The 24,840-nt window shown below is 35.8% G+C and overlaps 1 protein-coding gene across 1 annotated transcript in view; it reads right to left on the minus strand.

Annotated features, from left to right (window-relative positions):
* Nucleotides 1-489: 489 nt before the first annotated feature.
* Nucleotides 490-24,840, minus strand: part of LOC137410583 (zinc finger ZZ-type and EF-hand domain-containing protein 1-like) — a 57,571-nt gene continuing 33,220 nt past the window's right edge. Inside the window, exons 32-61 of the mRNA XM_068096029.1 lie at nucleotides 24,307-24,389; nucleotides 23,693-23,747; nucleotides 22,855-22,997; nucleotides 22,390-22,446; nucleotides 21,307-21,488; nucleotides 20,842-20,972; nucleotides 20,550-20,701; nucleotides 19,588-19,784; nucleotides 19,155-19,312; nucleotides 17,932-18,144; nucleotides 17,538-17,715; nucleotides 15,867-15,960; nucleotides 14,543-14,661; nucleotides 13,479-13,599; nucleotides 13,310-13,363; nucleotides 13,080-13,211; nucleotides 10,513-10,621; nucleotides 9,236-9,411; nucleotides 8,379-8,561; nucleotides 7,184-7,284; nucleotides 6,413-6,457; nucleotides 5,853-5,948; nucleotides 5,091-5,265; nucleotides 4,423-4,599; nucleotides 3,908-4,098; nucleotides 2,923-3,068; nucleotides 2,616-2,733; nucleotides 2,298-2,417; nucleotides 1,563-1,734; nucleotides 490-1,062 (exon numbers count right to left, since the gene is read on the minus strand). Of these exons, the coding sequence (XP_067952130.1) occupies nucleotides 919-1,062; nucleotides 1,563-1,734; nucleotides 2,298-2,417; nucleotides 2,616-2,733; nucleotides 2,923-3,068; nucleotides 3,908-4,098; nucleotides 4,423-4,599; nucleotides 5,091-5,265; nucleotides 5,853-5,948; nucleotides 6,413-6,457; nucleotides 7,184-7,284; nucleotides 8,379-8,561; nucleotides 9,236-9,411; nucleotides 10,513-10,621; nucleotides 13,080-13,211; nucleotides 13,310-13,363; nucleotides 13,479-13,599; nucleotides 14,543-14,661; nucleotides 15,867-15,960; nucleotides 17,538-17,715; nucleotides 17,932-18,144; nucleotides 19,155-19,312; nucleotides 19,588-19,784; nucleotides 20,550-20,701; nucleotides 20,842-20,972; nucleotides 21,307-21,488; nucleotides 22,390-22,446; nucleotides 22,855-22,997; nucleotides 23,693-23,747; nucleotides 24,307-24,389 (4,022 nt within the window). The 3' untranslated portion in view covers nucleotides 490-918. The remainder of the gene's footprint in view (nucleotides 1,063-1,562; nucleotides 1,735-2,297; nucleotides 2,418-2,615; nucleotides 2,734-2,922; nucleotides 3,069-3,907; nucleotides 4,099-4,422; nucleotides 4,600-5,090; nucleotides 5,266-5,852; nucleotides 5,949-6,412; nucleotides 6,458-7,183; nucleotides 7,285-8,378; nucleotides 8,562-9,235; nucleotides 9,412-10,512; nucleotides 10,622-13,079; nucleotides 13,212-13,309; nucleotides 13,364-13,478; nucleotides 13,600-14,542; nucleotides 14,662-15,866; nucleotides 15,961-17,537; nucleotides 17,716-17,931; nucleotides 18,145-19,154; nucleotides 19,313-19,587; nucleotides 19,785-20,549; nucleotides 20,702-20,841; nucleotides 20,973-21,306; nucleotides 21,489-22,389; nucleotides 22,447-22,854; nucleotides 22,998-23,692; nucleotides 23,748-24,306; nucleotides 24,390-24,840) is intronic.

The following is a 24,840-nucleotide window of genomic DNA, read 5'->3' on the forward strand; positions in this document are numbered from 1 at the left end:
TTAGCTATGTACGCAAGATCGAACGCATAAGTTTAGCTTGTATTTTGGCCTGAAAACTTTGCGTGCTGCCGTCATATTCTAAGCTAAACAGTAAACCTGCTGTTTAGCAAGCAGCTATCGTTTGTTGAGTAGACAACTTCTTAAATCTTTTGTGCCTTGGTCAAATCGTTCACCATCATTCATCAAATTATTTTCGGTAAATATATAGAATGTAAGTTTTTGCCGTAGTTTTAGTTCAAGCACAGACAAAATAAAGTGATGTTTGGGAACTATTATCTGCTCAGCACACTTATGAATACATATGGTCAATAATAAACGGAGGCTTTGGCTTCAACAGACCACAGAAAACATTATTTGAACTGTTAAAATGAACTCATTACAAAATGTTCAAAAAGTGGGATTCGCGCCTGAAGCATTTGCATAATTGCATTTTAGCACCCAGCTTTTACCTGCGCTACAAATTATCATTGAATAAATGACAGCTTAGCATTATAAGCAACTTCGACTGTGTATTTCATACAAAAATGTTGATTCAGAGCTTTACTAGCTGTAAATCAATACATATGTGAAACTGGAATACATCAAATAATTATATTACAATAATTGAAGCACGCAACACATTTCATCTAAAAACCACTAGTTTGTAGAAAAAATAAACTGTGATATAAAACTAAATTTGCAAGAAAAGGGCTTTTTAATTAATGACCGTGTAAATGAAAAACATCTGACGACAGAGAGACGAGTTCATTTTGTTCTCATCACTGATCATCAAATCCAGCATGAAATAAAAATTATCATTCTCAAGCATTCTACTAAACTGCACATTAAGTAAACACAGAACACAATGAAAGTTTTTTGGCAGCAAACGGAAGCAAATGGACTTGATAATTCGTGTTTAAAGAACATTAAAATCATCAGCTAGGCTTGAATGGCAGCAAAACCAGTATCGTGTCCAAGAGCAGCTGAGACAGCGATGACTCTTTTAACACCATCCAATATTGACGATTGAAGAACAGAAGGATCTATCATGCAAGACATGAACTCTCCAGTTACATTCCATTGCTACAAAAAAGAAAGCTCGACAAAATGCCACACAATAGAATCTTTTCAGAAGCACGATATGGCAGCAACATACTCAATATTTGTACTAACTTTGTATATGTAGTTCTCTTCAACAGAATATTTGTATTTTCCTACTACAATGTTAATGTGACACCTAAATAATTTCACATTAAAAAAAATCCATAACCATTAAAGTCTGAGGGTTCAAAAAGGAACTGCAATATCACGGGTTATGATGAAAGCACTAAACTCGTTGCAGCCCTTTAGATATCTCTGATGAATTCATTAACTTATATCACAAATATCACTGCTACTGCGCTTGCAACTATTAATCGGAATGAACATAATCAAGCTAAGCTTACGAGTCTTACGGGTCTGTGGTGACCGTCAACTACATTTTCATCTGATGTTACTATTTTTGTTATTAGTATTGTTACTCAATTGAATCTACATTAGATGAAGCTATTTTTTAAAGGTACAAGTTCATTGACGGCACTCACCATGGCGACATCCTCAGCGATGAAGAAAAGTTCAGTGAGAGCGCGGAGAACGGCGGAGGTCTGTTCAGGACCATGCTCGTCGCTTAGCGACTTATAGAGTTTCCAAAGAGGTGCCAGATACTTTAAGTCCATCGTTAGTTCCGATGGACCTTCAAAACTCGAGTCATCATCGCTACAACACATCATACTTGAGCATGAGCACTGAGCGACCAACGTAGGCATAATGTGTCTGGTGAATGGGTAAGCTGTATAAGTGAACTATGAACACTATAAACAGGTTGCTGACATCTCACTATGGATTAAGCGCAAGCTCGTCTGTAATTTGCTGCCTATTGTTTTTAAAAAAGTTATTAGGACTCATTTTTCACAATAATTGGAAAAAATAATATACTCAATAAATTTATTTGAACATATTAAATATATCAAAGCTTGCGTGATAACAGGTGTCGGACATGTGTGATGTCCACTCAAACTTGATCACCTAGCACATATTCACACATTCACACATTTAGATAGCTCAGAGAAGGTAGTTAGTTTAGGTAGTAGGTAGGTGTAACTAGGTAAGGTAAGTTGGATAAGTTTAGACCTTATTGGTTAGGTGTAATAAATTACTACTTGTACGAAAAGGATAAACCGATAATAATAGTACAATAGTTTTCGGCTGATACCAATAACTATTATTGCTAACTCCTGTTCAAACCTGTGAACCTTTAAAAACACGACCAACAGTATTACCTTCGGAGGTGAGATTGTAAGAGATATAGCAGCAGCTGGATGACCTTCAGTCTCTGGTCACCAGTTTGTTCGCAAGCGACCACCACCAGTCGCTTCCATAACGTCGCAGCATCTATGATCCTGTCGGCACAAAGTAATGAGCTTTAGCCTTAGGTCTGTCAAAGCTAAACTACCGGCCAAAATACAACTAAAATTCCTCAAATATCACCAAACTCGCAGAGCTTAATAAAAAAATTATATCAAGCTTTGCTAGTTACAAGCAAGATTAAGATTTACGATTAGGGAATTCATCAATGCCTGAGAAAAGTCGTGAATAACCTGCAATAGGATGGAGTAGACAAGATATGATTCAAAATCACGAATCCAGTGAAGAAACTTCCAGATGAACTATTTGCAGCTTTCTTCACTGTGAACCTCCATTTGCTGGGTCCAGAGGCTAAATAAAATATGAGATGCCTTTTGAGGTATGCACTAGGTGACAGTTGTTGACACGTGACAAGTACTCTGACATGGGCATCTGCTGACTCTCGTGTGAACTCAAGGACTAGCAGCAAAAGTGCTTGACTCTTTCATAGTAAATTATAACTAACAAGCCACAGTTTGATAATTATTTGCAATCACTAACCCGCGGCGTGGTACTCAAAATAGAGCATGTCTCCGGGTACCTCAAAATCTTTCCAGTTCTCCTTGGGCCCGTTGAACTTGTGGTGGTTCTTCTTCATGTCGGAAGAAGTAGACAACTCCAGCCTGCTCTCAGTACTGGTATGGCAGCTAGACAATATACATGTAATATTACCACTAGCCCGTCACATTTAGAAAATTTATCTATTTACTAGCCAGCTTCTGTCAGCAGTAACACCATGACCTCTGTTAGCAGTTACATCACTGATACATACAGTCAATTGCTTATCCCCTTTAATTCATAGTTACTCATTTATACAAGTTGGCTTTCCAGTTACTAACTGCTCTCTGTCAGCAGTTACAGCAATTTGTCAACAATTACTGCTATCTGTTAACCGCTACTGCTATCTGTTAACAACCCCTGCTATTTGTTAACAACCCCTGCTATCTATTAACAGCTACTGCTATCTGTTAACAACCATTGTTGTCCGTTACCAGTCGCTGCTACCCGTTAACAGCTAGTGCTATCTGTTAATAGCTAGTGCTATCCGTTAGCAGCCACTGCTATCTGTTAACGGCCACTGCTATCTATTAACAGCTACTGCTATATGTTAACATCTACTGGAATATATTATTAGTAGATGCAAGCAGATAGGTTAATCTGTAAAGCTTTCCAATGATCTATAGATATTTACTGTTAGGCCAGCACCAGATGGAGCAATGTTAGTGGGGCAATGACTCCATTCAAGAGTTAATAAGGCCAACCTGGCATGCAGCATTGTACGAAATTGTTTACATAGAAAATTTTTCAATGCATGGAAATGTCCTCTTTGTACCTTTGAAAGATTATTCACCATTTATAATAGCTACAAAATGGCTAAAAAGTGACTATTCCATAGCTTCAACCGTTTCTGCGTAGATCTTTTGTACAAACACAGAATTTCATAATTGTCAGCTACAAACTGATGATGCTTTAAAGACCAGCTTACCACTTGTCAAATGTAATGGCAATCACTGATGCACCTTTAATGTTGACCTTCCCTTTGACATGTTTGCCTTTTTGATGTGGTGATTCTCGAACTGCACTGTCAGTTTTCTTCTCTTCCATGAAGTAAGAGGCTGAGTCAGTGACAGACTGCAGGTAATCTTCCTTGCAGCAGCTCATTACTTTGGAAACTACCTACAGAGCAAAGACAACTACCTACAGAGAGAGAGAGAAGACAATGACCTACAGAGAGAAAACAATTATCTACATAAAGCCTGACAAAATGAGAAGACAACAGCATGATGAAAAATAAAAAGATTCGATTGGGTCAATATTATATGTACATGTATCTAATATCAAGAGATGAAAGCGTTAGCAGATAAGAACAGACTACTTCATACTATGAGATTCCCGGCCTTGCATGATACCATAGGAGCAATATAATAGAGTCAATAAAATACTAGTAGTACAAGTTGGCACACAAGTCTTAGTTAGGCATGCATTATGTAGGCCACATACCTTCTCGAATTGTTTAAGATTGGTAGCGTCCCTGTTCAACACATCGAGAACCAAGGCTAAGTTATGCTGCTCACAGTTTAGCAACTCGGCACTGATCCTAGGTCCACTCACTGACCAGTTGGCTAGAATGGTTGCCAGCGCTTGACGTGCGTATAGGATAGACAACCCTGTATTCACCTGCAGTAGGTGCAGCTTACGGTTTTTATTATGCTATGGTGAAACCTTAATACCTCAGTCAGTCCTTACCAATTATACAAACAAACTACATGTATATATAAAGCCTTGTGCCCAAAAATTAAATCGTAATAACATCAAATGCAGAAATGGCAAATTTAGTACAGCATGACTGGCAATGCGAAACTGTTAAATGCTGTAGTAATTGAACGATACGCAATCAGAATAAATTAAGTGAATCAATGTTAGTGTAATGATAAACTTGCTGTCAATGAAACCTAATATTTAATCTATTTATCACACTCTGACCTATATATATCACATGCTGACCTATATATCACACACTGACCTATTTATTACACACTGCATAAAAGTGATCAGGAAGATATTCAGCCTGTCGCAATTCATGTAGCATGTATCACAGCATATGCCATGTATATTATATGCACACAGTATATTCTACATGCACATGATACATGTACGTGACGGTGTACCTTCTTAAGATAGGCCTGAGATGGTGATTCCTTCAGTAAACTCCCTAGTTCAGCTTTAAGCAACTTGGCACTTGTTGACCTTTGAACCTGACTAACTGAGCTATTGGAAGGGCTGGGGCTCTTCTTGCTGTTCTTTGCATCAACCTTTTCCTCCGCAGCCTTTAGTGTTTCAAGGCTATGACAAATAGGATAATGCGTTCTCTTAAAGTTATCAGCGTTAAAAACACAAGTTTCTATTATATGAGAAGTATTATCATGTCAGAGACAACTTAACAGTAGATTCTTTCTTAAAAAACACTCAGTTAATGTTGATGTGCAAATCTATCATACTCAAAGTGCAGTGAAGACTATCTCACTTGGAGGTAAGCCAGCCCTGCTCTAGAGGCTGACTTGAAAAAAAACAATCCAACTGAATGGCCGAACAGGTTCTAATAGCTTTAAAAGAACCTTAAGCTAAAATTTAAAAAAGGATGATCTGTGCTATAGTGAAAGAACAAGCTAGTTAGCTATCTGCATACTATAAGTTAGATGTTATGCGTAAAGATATATATTATCAAACAGATGTTTTTGTTTACGAACATCAAATTGACAAATGATAAGTAACTAGTTGGCCAAGATATAAAGAGAGAGTAAAATTGGAACTACTCAATAAGATTAGAGCTTTGGCGTTTAGCTTTGGCATTATTGCAATAAGAAGACATGCTGGTGTAATACTCTAATTGATCAAGAAACGGATTAAGTTAATCAAATCCAAAGATTCACCTTTCCACGGGAGGTCTGTGAATAGATGTGCTTGGAAGAATTCCAAAGTCAATCATCATTTCTCCTTGTTCCGACTCTCTTCCTCCTGAAGGCTGCCTATTAAACAAGGTAGCAGCTGACACATTAACAACCGACTTTGACCCTGCTCAAACCATGTTCTAAGCCTATAGATGAACATACAAAAAAAATTTAAAGTTACTTTTTCATATTATACAATATCTTTTCGCATTACTCTAAATTGCAAAATTCGCATATCAGCAATGAGGAAGCTATTGAAAACTTGAGTAATCTCAGATTTACACCTACATGATAATTTATTATACTAGACTCAAAGCGCAGTTTTTCTGTTACCGCTTTTTGCACATTTACGTGATGTTTAATGCTGTACGCAAACTAGCCAATAATCAGCCAGATCTTACCACGATGCAACGTGATTGACACAAGAATAGTAATACCAGACTATTAGCTAACGTACATGAAGCTTTACTTGTTCCTTGGTTACACAGTATAACAACGCACTAGACACAACCTTGTAAAAATGATAAGTATTTATAACTCACTTCGATGCTGACCGCTTGGATTTATCAGAGCTGTCATCAACAAATCTAAAGTAGCATAAAAACGTCTCAATTGGGATAGCTGATTGCGTACTGAGCTAAATGATTGGAGCCACTCATAGCTGGTCCACATTATATCACAGTATGTCGATGTTAATCCCACAATACATCAGTGACGGTCTGTGATAACAATGTTCACACGATCACAAACCCATCTGCGTTTACATCAGCAAATAGTTCATAGCGTAATGTTTTCATTATAGAATGCGGGCCCCTGAAATGATGAAATACTAGTCCCGCAGTAACTATCAAGGAGGGAAATATAGATGAAGCCATCCGTGACAGCCAATCACCATCATTGAAGTGGTGCACATTACTGAGACTGTCATGGATGAAATATGGAGAAAGTTTGAAAACTGCAATGTTTCCCTACATGTCTGCATTGCCTCAACTCAACGATGTCATCGGTTTATGCATCCAATAGCGGGCAAATAATCACAGAGAGGACAATCCCAACATACAGTGATAGTGTGAACCAGCCTTTAATAGTGACAGCAGTGGCTCATATACAGGAACATATGTAAATATAATATTATATATATTATATAATATTATATATTGTTCTATAAGAACAATAATGAAAAAGATTTTAGCTTTAACCAGCACAAAATCTGGCATTAAAATTCAGATGTATTTTAAATTGTTTTTTAAAAAAGTCAGACCAAAAGGGAAAACAGCAAATGCTGGCAGAAGAAAGTTAGAGTATATACTGACAGGCGCTGAAGAGTGTTGAAGATGAGAGATGGGCTGCCATTGTGGTCTTGATAGAGCTGTGCAAGCTGAGTTCGAGGTACGTTTAACATATCGAGCAGTGCCTGTAAGTGAACAACAGCCTACAGTTACCACACTCCTCACAGTACCTTAAAGAGAAGTAGCCTGCATAGAGAGCCAAAACTATTTCTATAAACAAAACAATACTTAAATTCACTTTCTCATTTCGAATATCACTTTTTCACTGGTTTCAATTCACTGGTTTTATTTGTCTTATGAGAACATTTCATTAACTTTTCTATTATACTGTTCAATGGCATCATCGTCTTTCTTCATCTTTACGCTGATATAAATATACTCGCTATTTGATTATTCTACAGTGAATTCTTTCAATTTATCACCTTGTGATTTCAATTGTGTTTACACATCCTCTCATTTAAATTTTCCAAAGAGGAGTAGGCAACTCCTATAATAAAAATCAGATTAACTGACTGATTAAAATAAGATTAGCTTGATTAAAAAATCCATCATTATCCATCAAAGGTATTTTTATATATGTGAGCCCAATCACCGATTATGAGAATCGAAAAATCCATCATTATCCATCAAAGGTATTTTTATATATGTGAGCCCAATCACCGATTATGAGAATCGAAAAATCGAAAAACAAAGATAGTAGGCCCTACCTACCGAGATCCGATAGAAGCCTAGCTACATGACTGTAGCTGACATTGTGCGTTGACATTGATGTTGTGCTGCATTTTGAAAAGATTTTCGCAACACTTACCAGAAGCATTTGTTGGAGATAATTTCTAATATTTTCTCATTGATATTAAGCTGGCCAATAAATATTTAATGTTGAACTCCAGAGCACAATGATGGGCACCATAGCAATGCACTTCTATCAAATTAATCGTGTCTACACTACCATTTTTTTCTGTTTTCACCCAAACATGACATCATACAAAAACTGGTAGCAGCTGACAGCAGTTGATAACTTTGCATGCAAATAGAGTCCCAGGCTTATTTCATTGACAATTTTTCATAGAATAAAAAAGTTCATTTGAAGCATGAGTGCCTAGAGGCCTATCAATAATTAATCGAAAATGGCTCGGTAAACAAAATCACACGCGAACAGTATCAGAACAGGTTGCGCTACACAATAGAAAGATGTAAAAGATAGTAATCTTTTACTCACAAACAAATTTTTACGTGAATCACTGTCCATGTCAGGAAAAAGTTGAGGTGAGTCTGCGAAGGGCGATTTTCGAGCCGTGTCACCGCTGCCAGCTGCCGTAGACTTGTCGAGAGATTTGGTAGTCTTACTGCCAGTCTTTGAAGCATCGTGCTGAAGCTTTATGTAGAGCATCAGAGAGAGAATCTACAAGGAGGGATGAATAGAAGGTTACATGATGGTGCTAGTTTATAGCAAGTAAGCTTTCCGTGGAGAAAATACAAATAGAATGTTGATGGAAAAGCTTTGAAAAGAAAATAAAGTATTGTTCAACATTAGTTTTTGAGAAGAATCTAAAGGAAGATAGATTGAAAGATAAGTTGTTTGAGGAAAATACTTATAAAAGTAGATACTAAAATGCAAAAGGAATACAAACTTATTAAGTATTCTCACACAGGGTAAGTTGTCAGGAGCAGTATATGATCATAATTATTGTCTCTGAAGACAAGTGAAATTTGACTTGAACAGATATTAACAAGTCAACTTAATTCGTTGCACCTGTAATATATTGTCATCTTGCTCTATACCTATGGTAAAAGAATGTATGACATTTTAGTAGTGATATACCACCAGTCACCTGAAGAGTGCAGCAGTACAAAACAGATCTGTAGTGACTCTAGTAAAGAACATCAAGCCAAAAATTAAGTACAATTAACCTATTCAAACACTAGTTATTCATGACTTTCTAGTATACTTTTGTATGCGCATCATCCATATTAGGAGGTACACATGTCTACGGCAACAAAAACTGTTCATCTAGCTATTACACTAGAGTTATGATAAAACTAACAGTCATTGAAGCCGAAGGCAAGAAATCATACCTCTAAGTCACTGACTAGCCAGAGCTTGCTCAGACCTGTACCCATTCCAGCTAAATTCACCAAACTTCTAATCACCTCCAGATTTTCGTAAGGCACAAGTCGAGTGACAAATTGATCAAATGCTTTCAGGCAAAGACTGAGCACCCAGAGAGAGTGCGTGCTCATCCATGTACCGGCTGAAAGTGACCATTAAATGATAAGCATAACCATGTACGTGAAGAGTGAGAGGCCTGCTATCAGAGCTGACTACAGCATCGTCTTGACAGGCAAACAACTCTATATATCATGGTGGGTGACTTGTAACTTTTAACAAAAAGTGAACCAGTACATCATTGCAAGGCTTTAAATCCTGATGTGTTGTTTTCTCATCAGTTATAACGCGAAAAGTTTCTGCTTTATTTCCCCAATTCCGGTTAAACCAAAATTACAAAAATTTGGTAGCTTTGTTTGTGAAACGTTTTCAGTATAATACAAAAGTTTCTAATTCATAATTGACTAATTCTTGAGCTATCGTCGAAATACTGAGAATATCTTAAACCAGCCGAAAAATGAAAGATGGCTGCTGACAGTGTATGTTAGTTTCTAATGACACTGACTGATTAAAGTACTTGGTAATAAAGGCTGAAAAATAGATAAAGCTAGAAAACTTCTCTCCAGTAATAACAGCTTGACATTAAAACTAGTTGTTGTTCTATTCATAAAAAATATACAGACTATTAGATTCGGTGAACTGCTATACTTCCGGTTCTTCAGTTATCCCTAAAAGAGTATTTTTGAGAGAGCATGAGATAAGACCTATTCACTCTATTTGATTTCTGTTTTTTCCATTGAGTCCTACAAGCTCAGAGCTTCAAAACGATATTCAGTTCAAAAAAAATTGTGCTATTCTGAATGCTTTCACAGTCTATTGAAAGTTGTTGATACGATCTAGGGTCAGGGGACCTGCTTGTATGTACAAGATTAAGTATCAAAGTGTTAAAAAGGTAGCAACAGGGATATCTCTAAGGTAAGTTATGAGTAAATATTGATAAAAAGGGATATATCTCCAAGGTAACAATGTAAGTTATAGAGTAAGTATTGATGAACTGGCATTGATAAACATGTAGCTATTGAGTATCTACCCCAATGGCATGAGCCTGACAACAATTCTTGTCAATAAATATTCTGCTTACTTTAAAACATGAATTCAGTCAGAGAAAAACAAAACAACATATAGATAAGATATAGCCATCAAATAAAGAATAAAGTTTAACATGTGCTGGAGAGATACTCACCGCCTGTGAGATTAGAAGCCTTGTCTAATATAAGTCTTGTGATAAGAGATGCGATCTCATCATCATAGAAAGGAGGACAGGGGCTGTACTTGTCGATCACCTGGTCTCTTACCTAAATCAATGAAATAATCATGAAAACATCAGTGAATCACATTTATCATCCACTGCAGCATGATATTATGTTACATATGCTCTTGGTTTTGGACAAGTGACATAACCTATCCGTTTATACAATGAGAGGACAACTCCAAGAATAAACACAAACAGATGAATATGGGTATTCATGTGGATAAGTTCATTTTATCGATTGATTTACTGTTGTACAGCAACACAATTTCCATAAAAATCATCAGAACCTAATAGATACAGGAGACACTAATAGTTATCTAAATATAATGAATATGTAAAGGGATCTTAATAACATTTCACTACAGATGTAAATATCTACAAAGCTCACTCATGAAACAGAAAATGTAAGGTTACAGTATTATTAGAGCTGCACAACGATTATAAAAATTAATCACGATTAATAACTGGTCTGAACCAGTTAATCTTCAATTAATCTTAGAATTAATCTAGTAAAAACCTGTATATTCGAAAACAAATAATACAGCCGCATACAAATTAATTATATTTGAGACAATTATTGTTAGCAGAAGTACTTGTTATGTACAATGTACATAAGTTACAACGTATTAATTATTATGAGTATGAAAATAGTCCATGAAAGTCTATAATTAAGCCAGCCAAAAGTTGAGGCAGCACGGTTTATTCACATTATCCGAATGAAAAGATGCATTCTTCCGACATAAAATATTGCCAGCTTTAAAGAATAGCCGCTCACAGGGAACAGTAGTGGCGGTAGTCAATAGTAGCAATTATTGTCTGCGACAGCTGTTGATGAGAATTAGTTAAATTATATCTTAATGATGATATGCTGTGGTGGCAGGCAAATTCTTTGTGGCATATATTGCACTTCACTTTCTTGTTTATGCTTCCAACAACGTCAGAAAATGCTTCAGCTAGTACGGAGGACATTGTTCTGCTTTCATGTTCCAATAAAGTGTCAATCTTATATTACTATTATTCTAAAGCTTAAATATGATTGTGATTTTTTGAAAAATTAAAATACGTGTAAAATTTACCTAAGAAAGTTTTTAAATATAAACAAAAAATAGACTGTAAGATATTAAATAATATTGAAGTTGCTATTTTATTGATATTACCTAGAAACATGTTCAAACAACTAACTACGCAGCCTCTTACAACTACATGTAGATCAGCATGGCGCTTTTGCCGCTGTAAAAACAAGTTTTACGTTAGTGACTCACTTAGTGTTTTCATAGTTGAGTGCAAAATAATTGTGGTTGTAATTAATTGGTAAGAAAATGTTGCTTGTCATAAATTAAATGGTAGTAACCTCCTATGTTAATGTTATATTTTGGCGACGCCGAGAATTCATTTCTGATGTTTTTATACTCGCATATAATTACTCTTATATATGTTTTGCATATTGTCTGTCTTTATTATCTGTCTTATCGCTAATGCTTAGTTAGTTTGGCCGTAATTAAGCCAAAGTGTTAGCGACTCTATTAATCATTTATTCTTATACGGTTTCTTACCCGGTTCCATTATACGGTCTGGGAAAATATATGTATATGGGAGCGCTGACGCTAGGAGAGCAGTGGTCGCAGTTCCACAACTAATTTCCTTCGTAATAAAACGAATGAAAAACCATACTCACTTCTCTTACAATTTATGCAACATTTATTACTACCTAGGTGTCTGAGTATCATTTGAGTAAAATCCTTTACAATATATTAAACAATACAAAAGAACCACATCATGATCATCACCTCGGTTGAATTTTATTTGAACATTAATTGGCTCAACTCGTGTATTTGTATTGATCGCGTTAATCTTTTAATTAACGCGATCATTGTGCAGCTCTAAATATTATTATGTATTAATTAATAGATAATACTTTATATACTGTAGGGAGGTTTTGTGAGTTATCTCGCTATGTAAACAAATCCCTACACACTACACTATATTGACACTTATTAAAGTGTACGTCATGTGTTATTTTTTGATTGAGTCTTTTTTGCACTAAAATTGAATCATTACCTCACTGTCTGTTTTACCATATTAATGTGTAGATGGTTCATATACTTTTCATCTAATTATTTCTGTGCGCCTAGGTAAGACAGTAATTTCGACTTGCGTTAACCTTCCCATGAGAGATTGTATTATTGATGATCGAATCAATACAATCGGAAATCTGATCGTCAGAGCTCTTTCTTTCGGGCTTAACAAGGCTACACTGGTTTAGTGAGTTGAGACAAAAGCCAGAATAAACCGATAAAGTCTCAAGGTTCTACATGACAGACGTTTTCTTTCTCTGGTCAAGGTATTTTACAGATCGCGGTTTTTCTCAAGCGAACTTTACAATATATTATTTTGTCACCAGTTACTGAGCTTACGGCAAGTTACACAATTCATCAACTTCCTAGAGAAATTGTGATGACCTGAAGTATCCTGACGGCGATATAACCAAGTTAGAAACAAACCATTTTTCTTTTCCTTGTAACAGTGTCTATAAGCATTGATTGCATTCGATCAGGGAAGTGTTTCAGAATTACACCTTTCTTCTCATCAGAAGCATAGTCTAAGTAGGTCACAGTCACGCCGGGTGATTTCACCTACAATTCCATTAACAACAAGATATACAAGGATAAGATATATATGCTGGCAAGAAAATGCTGACCAGCCAGGAAGTTACTGTAATAAGACTACTTACCTGAGGAAAGTCTGTTATAACGAGGAGGCAGAGCACGAGGTCAAGAGTCATTGTCTATAAGAGAAAACAACAGTTACTAATAAGAGTATCCACTGCTGACTGCAGAGAAAGGCCACAAAGATGAGTATGTTGCTCGATGCTTCATAAATGTTCACATAAGCTCACTCACCTCCATCAAAGAAGTTACAGACTGAACAAGATATTTTTTCATGATCTTTGCCCAGTGTTCCGTATGGATTAGCTGCTGGAGTAGTCTGATAAGGGAGTATGACCAGTCTATACCTTGTTGTCTGTATAAAACAGTAAAACAAGGGATTAGCTACTGCAGCAGTCTGATAAGGGAGTATGACCAGTCTATATCTTATTGTCTGTATAAAACAGTGAAACAAGGGAGCAGCTACTCTAGTAGTCTGATAAGGGAGTATGACCAGTCTATACCTTGTTGTCTGTATAAAACAGTAAAACAAGGGATTAGCTACTGCAGCAGTCTGATAAGGGAGTATGACCAGTCTATATCTTATTGTCTGTATAAAACAGTGAAACAAGGGAGCAGCTACTCTAGTAGTCTGATAAGGGAGTATGACTAGTCTATACCTTGTTGTCTGTATAAAACAGTAAAACAAGGGATTAGCTACTGTAGTAGTCTGATAAGGGAGTATGACCAGTCTATACCTTGTTGTCTGTAAAAAACAGTAAAGCAAGGGATTAGCTGCTGAAGTAGTCTGATAAGAGAGTATGACCAGTCTATACCTTTGTCATGAAGCCGTACAGCGAGAGACCTTGTGTACATGCACGTCGCTGTTTTTATGAAACAATGTAACTAGAGTGTGAGACATGTTTTAATGTGAAGTATTGACCAACAGATTTACTACTACAAAGACAATATTTATCACAATATCACAATTACATGTATGTAAAACTTGGAGTGCTAGTGTAGAACGTAGATGAAGTAGTGTGTTACTATAAAAAAATCATCACTCAGCTCATCAACTTTTACGTCGCAGCCATAAGAAACCACCAACAATCACACCTACTTTCTCTCTAACAGCCATAAGAAACCACCAACAATCACACCTTACTTTCTCTCTGACAGCCATAAGAAACCACCAGCAATCACACCTACTTTTTCTCTAACAGCCATAAGAAACCATCAGCAATCACACCAAACTTTAGACCACAACCGTAAAAACCACCACCAAGCTTAACAAATGCAGAAAGAAGATAAAAACCAACCTTTGAAGACAGCTAGATGCAGCATGAACTAGAAAATCTATTGTTGCAATACCGCTTTCCTGGTCCTCCAGCTCTTCGAATGGCCTTTTCTGTGTCCTCAAAACTGCCTCATCCGTTACCTGAAGATATATTAGTTAGTCTGAATGCATTACATGGTATTTACTGGCACAACGACATGCAACTTTGCATGAAGAACTAAAGGCCTGGCTACACTCGCTGACGAAATGCATAGCCAAAATGTGATGTAGATATTAACTGTGGCTACACACACTGGTGCTACTAAACAATACATGGTGTTAAAAATAGATTGACCAATGAGAATCGGCCACAGTTTTGTGAAGGCCGTGACATCATTGCTGGATTGTCCAGTATTATTATTGAAGCACAGTATAGTCAGAAAGGCCATGACATCATTGCTGGATTTTCCAGTACTATTATTAAAGTATAGTCAGAATATTTGTTTTAACCTGTATCATCATGATTTGCAATGACAAAAGATTTTGAGCAGCTGTTTGCAACCCAGCATTTTGCTCCCAAAAAAATGCTACAAGCCAACAATGAATACAAAAAGCACAAAAAAGTTCATGGCATAAATTTAACTATAGAAAAAAGGATTTCCCCATCTTCAATCACCAAACAAATTATTTGAAATGTTTTATAAAAACTACAATTTATACTAGTGGCTTTTATATATATATGTGACTAGTGAGAATATATAAGTGGTCCACATAAAAATGGTTTGTGTAAAGACCTGCTGTCATAGTCATTTGAAAGCGGATGTAGGATGGAACTAGCATGGATTTGAAATCAATAAAACCGAATCCAAATCGTAATCATCAACTATTTCAGCCAATCACAAATGCGTCGGTTCTATTTCTACTGACGTACACCAACAGGTTCATTTTGAAACACTGCATCGACAACGCATTGCAGACGCGTCACCAGTGTGTTGGCTCTGTATTTCACGTGTGTAGCCAGACCTTAAGTGCAGCTAAACATCAGTTTTCAGACTCTAATGTTCATTTGATTGAAAGAAATGGCAAGTACAATGTATGTATGCCTATGTTACTTTCATTTAACACTTTGTATGTATAAACACATTTCCTTAATATACAATCATAGTGTATGAGAAACGGCATCTAGCAACAACATGAAAACCATTTGTACATTTTAATTTGCTAATTTACATGTATATAATTATGTATCTACATACGAACACAAGCCACATCTACCATATATGCGAGGGAGACGAGGTGAAATATCAAACTGTCCATAAGTACAGCGTTATTTTCTAGCTTTGGATTCTTTTGTTGCCTCAGCCTACCTGAGTTGATATAGTAGACTTCTGCATAAGTTGACAAAGCAAACCCAAGGCTAAATGTTGAACTGTGCTCTGATTTCCATATCCACCGTGGCCACTAAAATTCAAATGCTACGCAGTTAACTGACATAAAATCCATGTTTTTAAAGAGAATTGTACTTGAGACACGCAATCTTCAATTGAAAGCAAGATAATTCAGCGGGTGCCTGGATTAGAGAGCTCATTCAATAAGGACAGCCTAATGATCAACATCAGCAATATGTAGTAGATATATAATAATAAGTAGCAGATATATAATAATAATAAGTAGCAGGTATATAATTATAATAAGTAGCAGATATATAGTAATAATAAGTAGCAGGTATATAATAATAAGTAGCAGATATATAATAATAATAAGTAGCAGATATATAATAATAAGTAACAGATATATAATAATAATAAGTAGCAGATATATAATAATAATAAGTAGCAGGTATATAATTATAATAAGTAGCAGATATATAATAATAATAAGTAGCAGGTATATAATAATAAGTAGCAGATATATAATAATAATAAGTAGCAGATATATAATAATAAGTAACAGATATATAATAATAATAAGTAGCAGATATATAATAATAAGTAGCAGATATATAATAATAATAAGTAGCAGATATATAATAATAAGTAACAGATATATAATAATAATAAGTAGCAGATATATAATAATAAGTAGCAGATATATAATAATAATAAGTAGCAGATATATAATAATAAGTAACAGATATATAATAATAATAAGTAGCAGATATATAATAATAAGTAACAGATATATAATAATAATAAGTAGCAGATATATAATAATAAGTAATAGATATATAATAATAATAAGTAGCAGATATATAATAATAAGTAACAGATATATAATAATAATAAGTAGCAGATATATAATAATAAGTAACAGATATATAATAATAATAAGTAGCAGATATATAATAATAAGTAGCAGATATATAATAATAATAAGTAGCAGATATATAATAATAAGTAACAGATATATAATAATAATAAGTAGCAGATATATAATAATAAGTAACAGATATATAATAATAATAAGTAGCAGATATATAATAATAAGTAACAGATATATAATAATAATAAGTAGCAGATATATAATAATAAGTAACAGATATATAATAATAATAAGTAGCAGATATATAATAATAAGTAACAGATATATAATAATAATAAGTAGCAGATATATAATAATAAGTAACAGATATATAATAATAATAAGTAGCAGATATATAATAATAAGTAACAGATATATAATAATAATAAGTAGCAGGTATATAATAATAAGTAGCAGATATATAATAATAATAAGTAGCAGGTATATAATAATAAGTAGCAGATATATAATAATAATAAGTAGCAGATATATAATAATAAGTAACAGATATATAATAATAATAAGTAGCAGATATATAATAATAATAAGTAACAGATATATAATAATAAGTAGCAGATATATAATAATAATAATAATAAGTAGCAGATATATAATAATAAGTAGCAGATATATAATAATAAGTAGCAGATATATAATAATAATAATAATAAGTAGCAGATATATAATAATAAGTAGCAGATATATAATATTTGGTGAGGCTCAAAACAACAGCAAACCTGGCGATGTAGAAAATGAACTTGAGAAAATCTATAGTGGTAAGCATAGTGTTCAATTCGGCATCGTGCTGTTCATCCAAGGCTATGATAGCACCGAGCAACCCCATAATTCTCTCTTGGGAATGCTGCACAAAGACTTCCTCTCGGTAGCTAGTGGCCTGGTCTAAAAATGAAAGTACTGATGCAATCATATGAAACAAATCTAGAGCAGCTGCAATTTAACTCAAAGCTTCTATAGCGTTTTACAAGATAAAACTAAATACTGAAAGATAAAATTAGATAATGACAGATAGGAAACATCATTACCATTAACATCTCTCCCTTTAACACTGTTTGTTGAATAATCTAGCAAATAAAAGACTAACCATAATTAAATATATAATCTATAGAGTACCTTTTGTAGGAAGAGCCGACACCTGGAGACAATCAGTGATGAGGGAGAGACACTGAGTCAACAGATGTCCGGCAGTGTCAGCGTATTCTTCATCAGACCTGCTGTTTTGCTCAAACACGGTGCCGGCCATGGCAAGTGTGAGCTGAGAGAACTGCAGCCACGCGTGTTGATGAATGTAGGACGCAAGCTTGTTCGAGTCGCAGGATGACTTTACTAAAAATGCAAATGGATGAAGATACATCATACAGAAGGCACAATTACGAATATTATTCATCTTTACACTACTGGATTAGTATAAGATATTTAACTAATATACTAGCGTAGTTCATGCATAAAACTATTAATACATAGAACTGTTAACGCATAGAGCCGTCCATACATGAAGCTTTCAAAATATAGAGCTAGCAATACATAAAGTGACTAATCTAGAGTGTAAGTAATGCATAGAATGCTCAATGCATAGGTTGATAGATGCATGGAAATATCAATACATAGACCTACCAATGCATAGAGCTACAAACACATAGACCTACCAATGCCTACATTTATACATGCATAGACACATAGCAATATAAAGACCTGTCAATGCATAGACCTATCAGTACATAGAATAACTTGTACTTAAGTAACTAATATATATGTAGGAGCTACCAATAGATATATTAATTAGTACAGAAATTGATCAATATATGAGTGATCAATACTTGAGTCATTTGCTCTCTTCAGCATTCATAGGTACGATGCTGAAAGTTCACCCTGCCTATGACAGGTTACGATGTATTTTTAATATAATTTTTCTAACCTTTTTTATATAATCATACGTTTGACCATACAGATTCAAAAAGCAAATGGCGAGACACAACAACAGTTCAATCATTATTTATTGGTCTTAATCAAACAAAACTATAGAACACAGACATCATGTTGCAATCATGAAATGTTGCAATCATGAAACATATTTTCATGTTTCATGCAAGAATCTACTCCTTGACAACCGAGATTCTACTCCTTGACAACCAAGACTCTACTCCTTGACAACAAGGGCTCCCTTCTTTTGCAATATTTGTACCCATGACAATCAAAGCAAAATGGAAACCATCAGCGAGTATGACCAACTCTAAGAAATCTGCTATACAAAAGAATAAGGCAGACAGAGACATGAACTGATTGAGAAATACGATTGGCTGCTCCTCGGAATGATAGTATCTCTGTTATAACCTTACGTCTGGTTTGGGAATATTTAACTACAGCGTGGTCGGGATCATGGCCAGGTTGGCTTTTTTCTGTCTTGTAGCAGCCATAACAGAGGTCAAAGTCATCACAGACCTTGCAGTGCACTCGCTCACCACTGATGAATGCTTTGCAAATGTCACACTTGTACCTACAATCACAGAGATAAACACCGACAGCCATTACATATGCATAGTAGTATGTCAGTGAGCAACCAAGTGACTATAGCCGGACTCCCTGTTACACACCCATACTGATCTATTTATTAATCCTTAGGCTACAAACTACTAATAAAAATGGTCAGAGACTGCTTTAGATCTAGAATACGCTTTTGTAACAAAAAAGAAACAAAGAGCATGAATAATAAACGCAAGTAGCAGATAACTCCACAGACACCATTAAAATACAATATTATAGCTGACTTACATGAAATAGACAAAGCTGTGGTCTCCATTATGGTCTCCACCAGGGTTTACTCCTCCGGTAAAACACGTCACACACAAATCCATGTCTATGCACTCCAAGCACCGATATCGCCTGCCAGGCATTGTTTGCTTACAGCCATCACAGTAGATCTCCACATCCAATAGGTCACAGTGTCTGGCAATAAACATCTGGACGTCCTACAGGATAGACGCAGTCCACTCTCAACCATACTCTTTCATTTTTATTAAAGCTCTACACAAACTCTTTCAAAGAAAATTTAAGGCGATGTATTAAAATACTTGTAGATGTTTGCCGGTGGCTTGGAGCATATTTGTAGGTAATATATAGCACAGTTACCATTGACATCTAACAAAGTTACCATTGACATCTAACATAGCTACTATTGACAACTAACATAGCTACTATTGACATCTAACATAGCTACCAATGAAATCTAACATAGCTGTTGTTAACATCTAACAAGGTCAAAATTAGGATTTAGCCCACATAAAAATGGCATCGGCACAGTTGCCAACATCATGACAGCTAACACAGGTACTGATAACATGTCAAATGACGCAAGCACTAATGCCATGACAGCTAATGCAGGTACGAATGCCATGACAGCAAATGCAAGTACCAACACCATGACAGCTGATACAGGTGCTAATGCCATGATAGCTAATACAGGTACTAATGCCATGGCGGCTAATACAAATACTAACGCATTGACAGCTAATGCAGGTGCTAATACCATGACAGATAAAATATTTGATACTGATACCTCAATAAATTACAATAAATAACATTCAAAAAGTCAAAGATGTGAATTCCCTCAGCTCTGAGCTAAAAATTATATCAGTGTATGATATTCAAGTCTGCACGGTCATCACCAAACAAAAAACTGTACAGAAAACTGCAATGTGTTGAGAGGAAATGCCTTTTAACATGTCTCAACATACTTTGTTTTTGCTGTGAGTAGCGGAGTTCCTGCTGTACCACTTGTTGAAAGAGTCATAACACTCGGAATAGTAGGTTCTGTCTCTTTCATACGTGACCAGTTCCTCCCTTTCATCCGTCGCGTGAGTTATGCGCTCTCGTACTGCCACATTGTCTGCATCAACAATATACATGTACCTACATATCTTTACCTAGCTCCTAAGCATGTAGTAACAAAATAATTTGTTTCAAGGAGTACATCCACAGACTAGACTCAAGAATAGTTTCGTCAGCGAGTTTAAAATCGCTACTCACTTTTGGAGGCCTCGAAGAGAAGCTTGGGCAGTCCGATTTCCTTGAGGAACATAAGATCATTCTCTCTCCAGTCAACTGCTAGCAGGTGCAACAAGCAGGATTGCACAACCAGCCAGGCGGCATCAACATTTCTATCAACAGATGACAATTAATTACCGACATCTGCTGACGAATCCTCTACCATGAATTAGACAGCTTCAGCTTAATGAATGCAGATAAAACAAAGGGAATTCCAAAAGTTACTTCAGATGGCTTTAGACAATCAAATGGATTGACAGTGAGAACTAGAGCGAACAGAAAAAATCTTCGTTATTACAGCTTTCAAACTAATAACCTTCCGTACACAGCGCATTCGATCTTTAAACATACTAACTAAACATACAAAACTAACTGTCCTCTAAACATACTACAGGTATACGAGTTGGTCAAAATTTCCAATCCACTAGTTGAAAGCCGAAACCCAACCTGGAATGTTTGGTGCCATGGAAGGAGTTGACATATCTGACGAGCAAGCGGATGAGAGCATAAAAATGCTTTCGAAGCTTTGATTCCTGCTCAAGACCACAGCCATCGATAGCATCGGCGTAGTGGGAAGGAAATGACTCGGGCATGTTCAAGACAGCCCGTAAAAACAGCACTACATCCAGCTACAAGAAGCCAATTAATGATTGTGTTTTACATCAGACCTTGATAATATCTAAAGCTGTTTCAATATTTACAAAAGAATATGGGAAAATAGTTTTTTAGCCTCTGACTTCATTATCAGTCATATCAGCAATATGTAATAATTTTAGAAATCTTCACATGACTACCCTCAACTTTTAGCGGGTATATTAAATTTTAACTTCCTTTTCATTTGACTGTTGCGTGTGCACAAGCTTGTAAACAAATGTTAGGCTACCAGAGAGTACATGCAGTAGATTTACATATTTTTGTTTATTCTTTACGTTTACTCTCTTGGAATTTCTCTTTTCATTTAGCATATGTATGTACCACAGGTCTTTTTATATTGCTTCGACTACGGCAGATACTAGCCTAACCCCCGGTACCGTACCTGCATAAAAGCAAGTCATAGATGGTGCACATATGTAATATCTATACAATCATGGTTACTTTAATGATGTTAATAAATTAAATTTCCATTTATTTTCATTTAGCTTCTTCAAGCATATTTTTGGCAATTTTTGACATGCTATCGTAATCCCGAGTAGCCGTTAAATGAGGGATACATGTATAGACATACAATCATACAATCAAGAGGCCTGCTATGGAGGCAGTAATCAAGCATCCAAGGGATGAAATCTGACAATTCTGATTCGTTTACAAAGAATGTGTGAGAAGGCTGATAACACGATTGAAGCAGCCAATGATGCAATCCTTTCAAAGTATTTATCAGCTGTCTTCAGGGATTACCTGTAGCGAAGCAGACCCGTCAGATGGTGTAATGTAGTCCCAGATGAGTTCATAAGCTGTATTCAGTGACTTGGACTTCTTGATGCGCTCCTGAATGACACTTTCTACCATTTGGCAATTCCAACTTGGCTCCACTATGAACTCGAGGACCAACCTGAACTGGCCATATCTTTCTGGTATGTTACCTTCCAGCTGTAGTCAACAGTTTCATGATGGTACTAGCAAATTGCTCTTGCAGTTGCATTAATATTTTACGTGGCAAATTTCCATTTAAGGCAGCCAGAAGCAAATTAACTCGAACAGCCAAAATCTCTGACCTTAGGTTTAGCAACAACTAAAAATGTTTATGGAGTTACTTAAGACCCTCACCTGACCAATCACAGCTCATTCTTGATTACCTTCAACTTATAGCAATTCTTAAATAAAAACAATTAGAAGTTTCTTGACATTTTAAAGCAAGCTAACAAAAAAGGAAGTCCTGCTGTTCTGATAAAATAAAAGTTCAAATTTACAAGTTAAAATACTTATGCACTAATCTAATCTCTGTACTACCATAGGGAATGCACGCTGGAAATGCTATGGTGTGAAAGAATCTTTTACCCGCTTGAGTAGATCATGACTAGATGTCAACCTTGCTGATGTCTTTCTAGGTTTTATGGATTTCACACATTTTTCTAGTGTAGGAGCTTTTGTCAAAGGCGCAAAGCGGAGCAACAGATTCGCCTTGTCAACCATCTCTTTGGCTGAAACAGTCCACTGTAGAATTTACCATCACACATAGATATATAGCTTCTCGTAGAATGAGTTCCAAGGATTCGGGAACATTCTCATTTATCCAGCTCATATTTTCAAATATAGTAACGTAATTCTGCAATAAGAGTTGATGTTAGCCGCTAACATGGATAGTTAATAAGTTCCGGCAATTCCGACATATTTATTGGAAAGTTGCACGCTACATTGTCAAACTGTCCTATTAAAATGTATTTAACCACAGCCAAAGATAAACAACTAAAAACCCAAAAACTTCGAGAAAGGACAACTGCTGCACTGGCTACATCAGCTAGTCTCACGCTCTCACCCTAGCACATATGGTCATAGCAAATCACTGGCCAATGTGTGACATGTGTTGAAGGCTGCGTCAGCAACAATAGCGACTGCCAGAGAAAAGCTTAGGAGCAATTAAGTATATACAGTCCGACCACGACATAAAAAGTTAATGAGCGCCAAGATTTGCTTTTTATGTTAAAATTAAATGTTGGAGCAAATGTTCCAAACAAAATACACTGCATTTGATTTAGTTTGCTCAACAATTCAAAACAGTATGATAATGATAATTACTTCAGTTAACTACTCATAGTTAACTACTCCAATCGAATACTCCCAAAAATGGCCTTGAACTGATAACCTCAGATCACACAGAAGAGGATAAAGATCTTACCTAATGTGAAGTCTTCGGCTTGCCCTTTCTCCAATGTCTTCTGCCTGAGTTTAATCTACAAAAGAAAAGACCGATGTGATGATCAGGCTAAGCAAATCTACAACCTGTCTATGCTCCGACAACTGCATCATAAGCTCCCGTACAGCTGCCAACAACTTGAGAAGCTTCCGGAGCTTAGGACTGCGCTACCCTAATATGTTAAGTCTGATACTTGAACAAGAGGTTCCTGGTCTATGCTGACCACTGTGAGCTCAGGAATTGGATGGAGTACTATGATTGGCTGGTAAAGGTACTCTGTTTTTTATACTGATCTTGAGGTAGAATTTCGCTGCTGTCTGTGAGAATTAATTGTTCAACCAACAGTTGCACGTCTTCAGCCCTGTTGGCTACCAATGCACTACCATCCGTAAACCGTCATCTCTCTCACAAGTTGGCAAGTGAGAGTGCCTTTGCTTAGAAATCTGAGATATTAAAAAGGTCAGCCCCGAGACTCGGAGTAGCTTTAAAAGCAACAGAAGTTGATACAGTCTTCAGTCTTAGACAAGTTCAATAACTAATAGGCAAGCTCTACTAATGAAGTTCTTATCTTAAACAGTACAGCTTTAATAACATACCAGAGGTAGTCGCAGGTGCTCAGCAATGTTGTATGCCTGATAGACACCCTCAATAAGAAGGCTTATATCCAGTTCAGCATTGACTACAACAAGCATACCAATACTGACTTTTATATGAAGCAAAACTACAAAACACAATAGTACAAATAGAAACAAAAGCATGGCTGGCACAATATACAAATGTAAACTCAGCATTCGTATGTAAAACTAGAAAACAATACTGCTGTAACAACACAAATACAACCACACTCGGAACAATTATCAATTCTACATTCAGTTCTATTTGTAGTAAACTTCAAACCCATAGTGTATTACATAAACATGACACAAATATATAAAAGACATATTTCACATTTGCAGTCAGGCCTCTACTTATGATTCCCTGAGCCTACAAATTTTGCATGATCTGATGAAAACTTTAAGCAAATACTTGCACGCAAATACAACGTAATTTTCATCAAACATATATTGTGCAAAGTTTCTCAAAGCATTGCAGTTTCGTAAGTGAATTGAAAGAAACTGGTAAAAACTAAA

The sequence above is a fragment of the Watersipora subatra genome, chromosome 1 (assembly GCF_963576615.1).
Source record: "Watersipora subatra chromosome 1, tzWatSuba1.1, whole genome shotgun sequence".
NCBI classification, from domain to species: Eukaryota; Metazoa; Bryozoa; class Gymnolaemata; order Cheilostomatida; family Watersiporidae; genus Watersipora; species Watersipora subatra.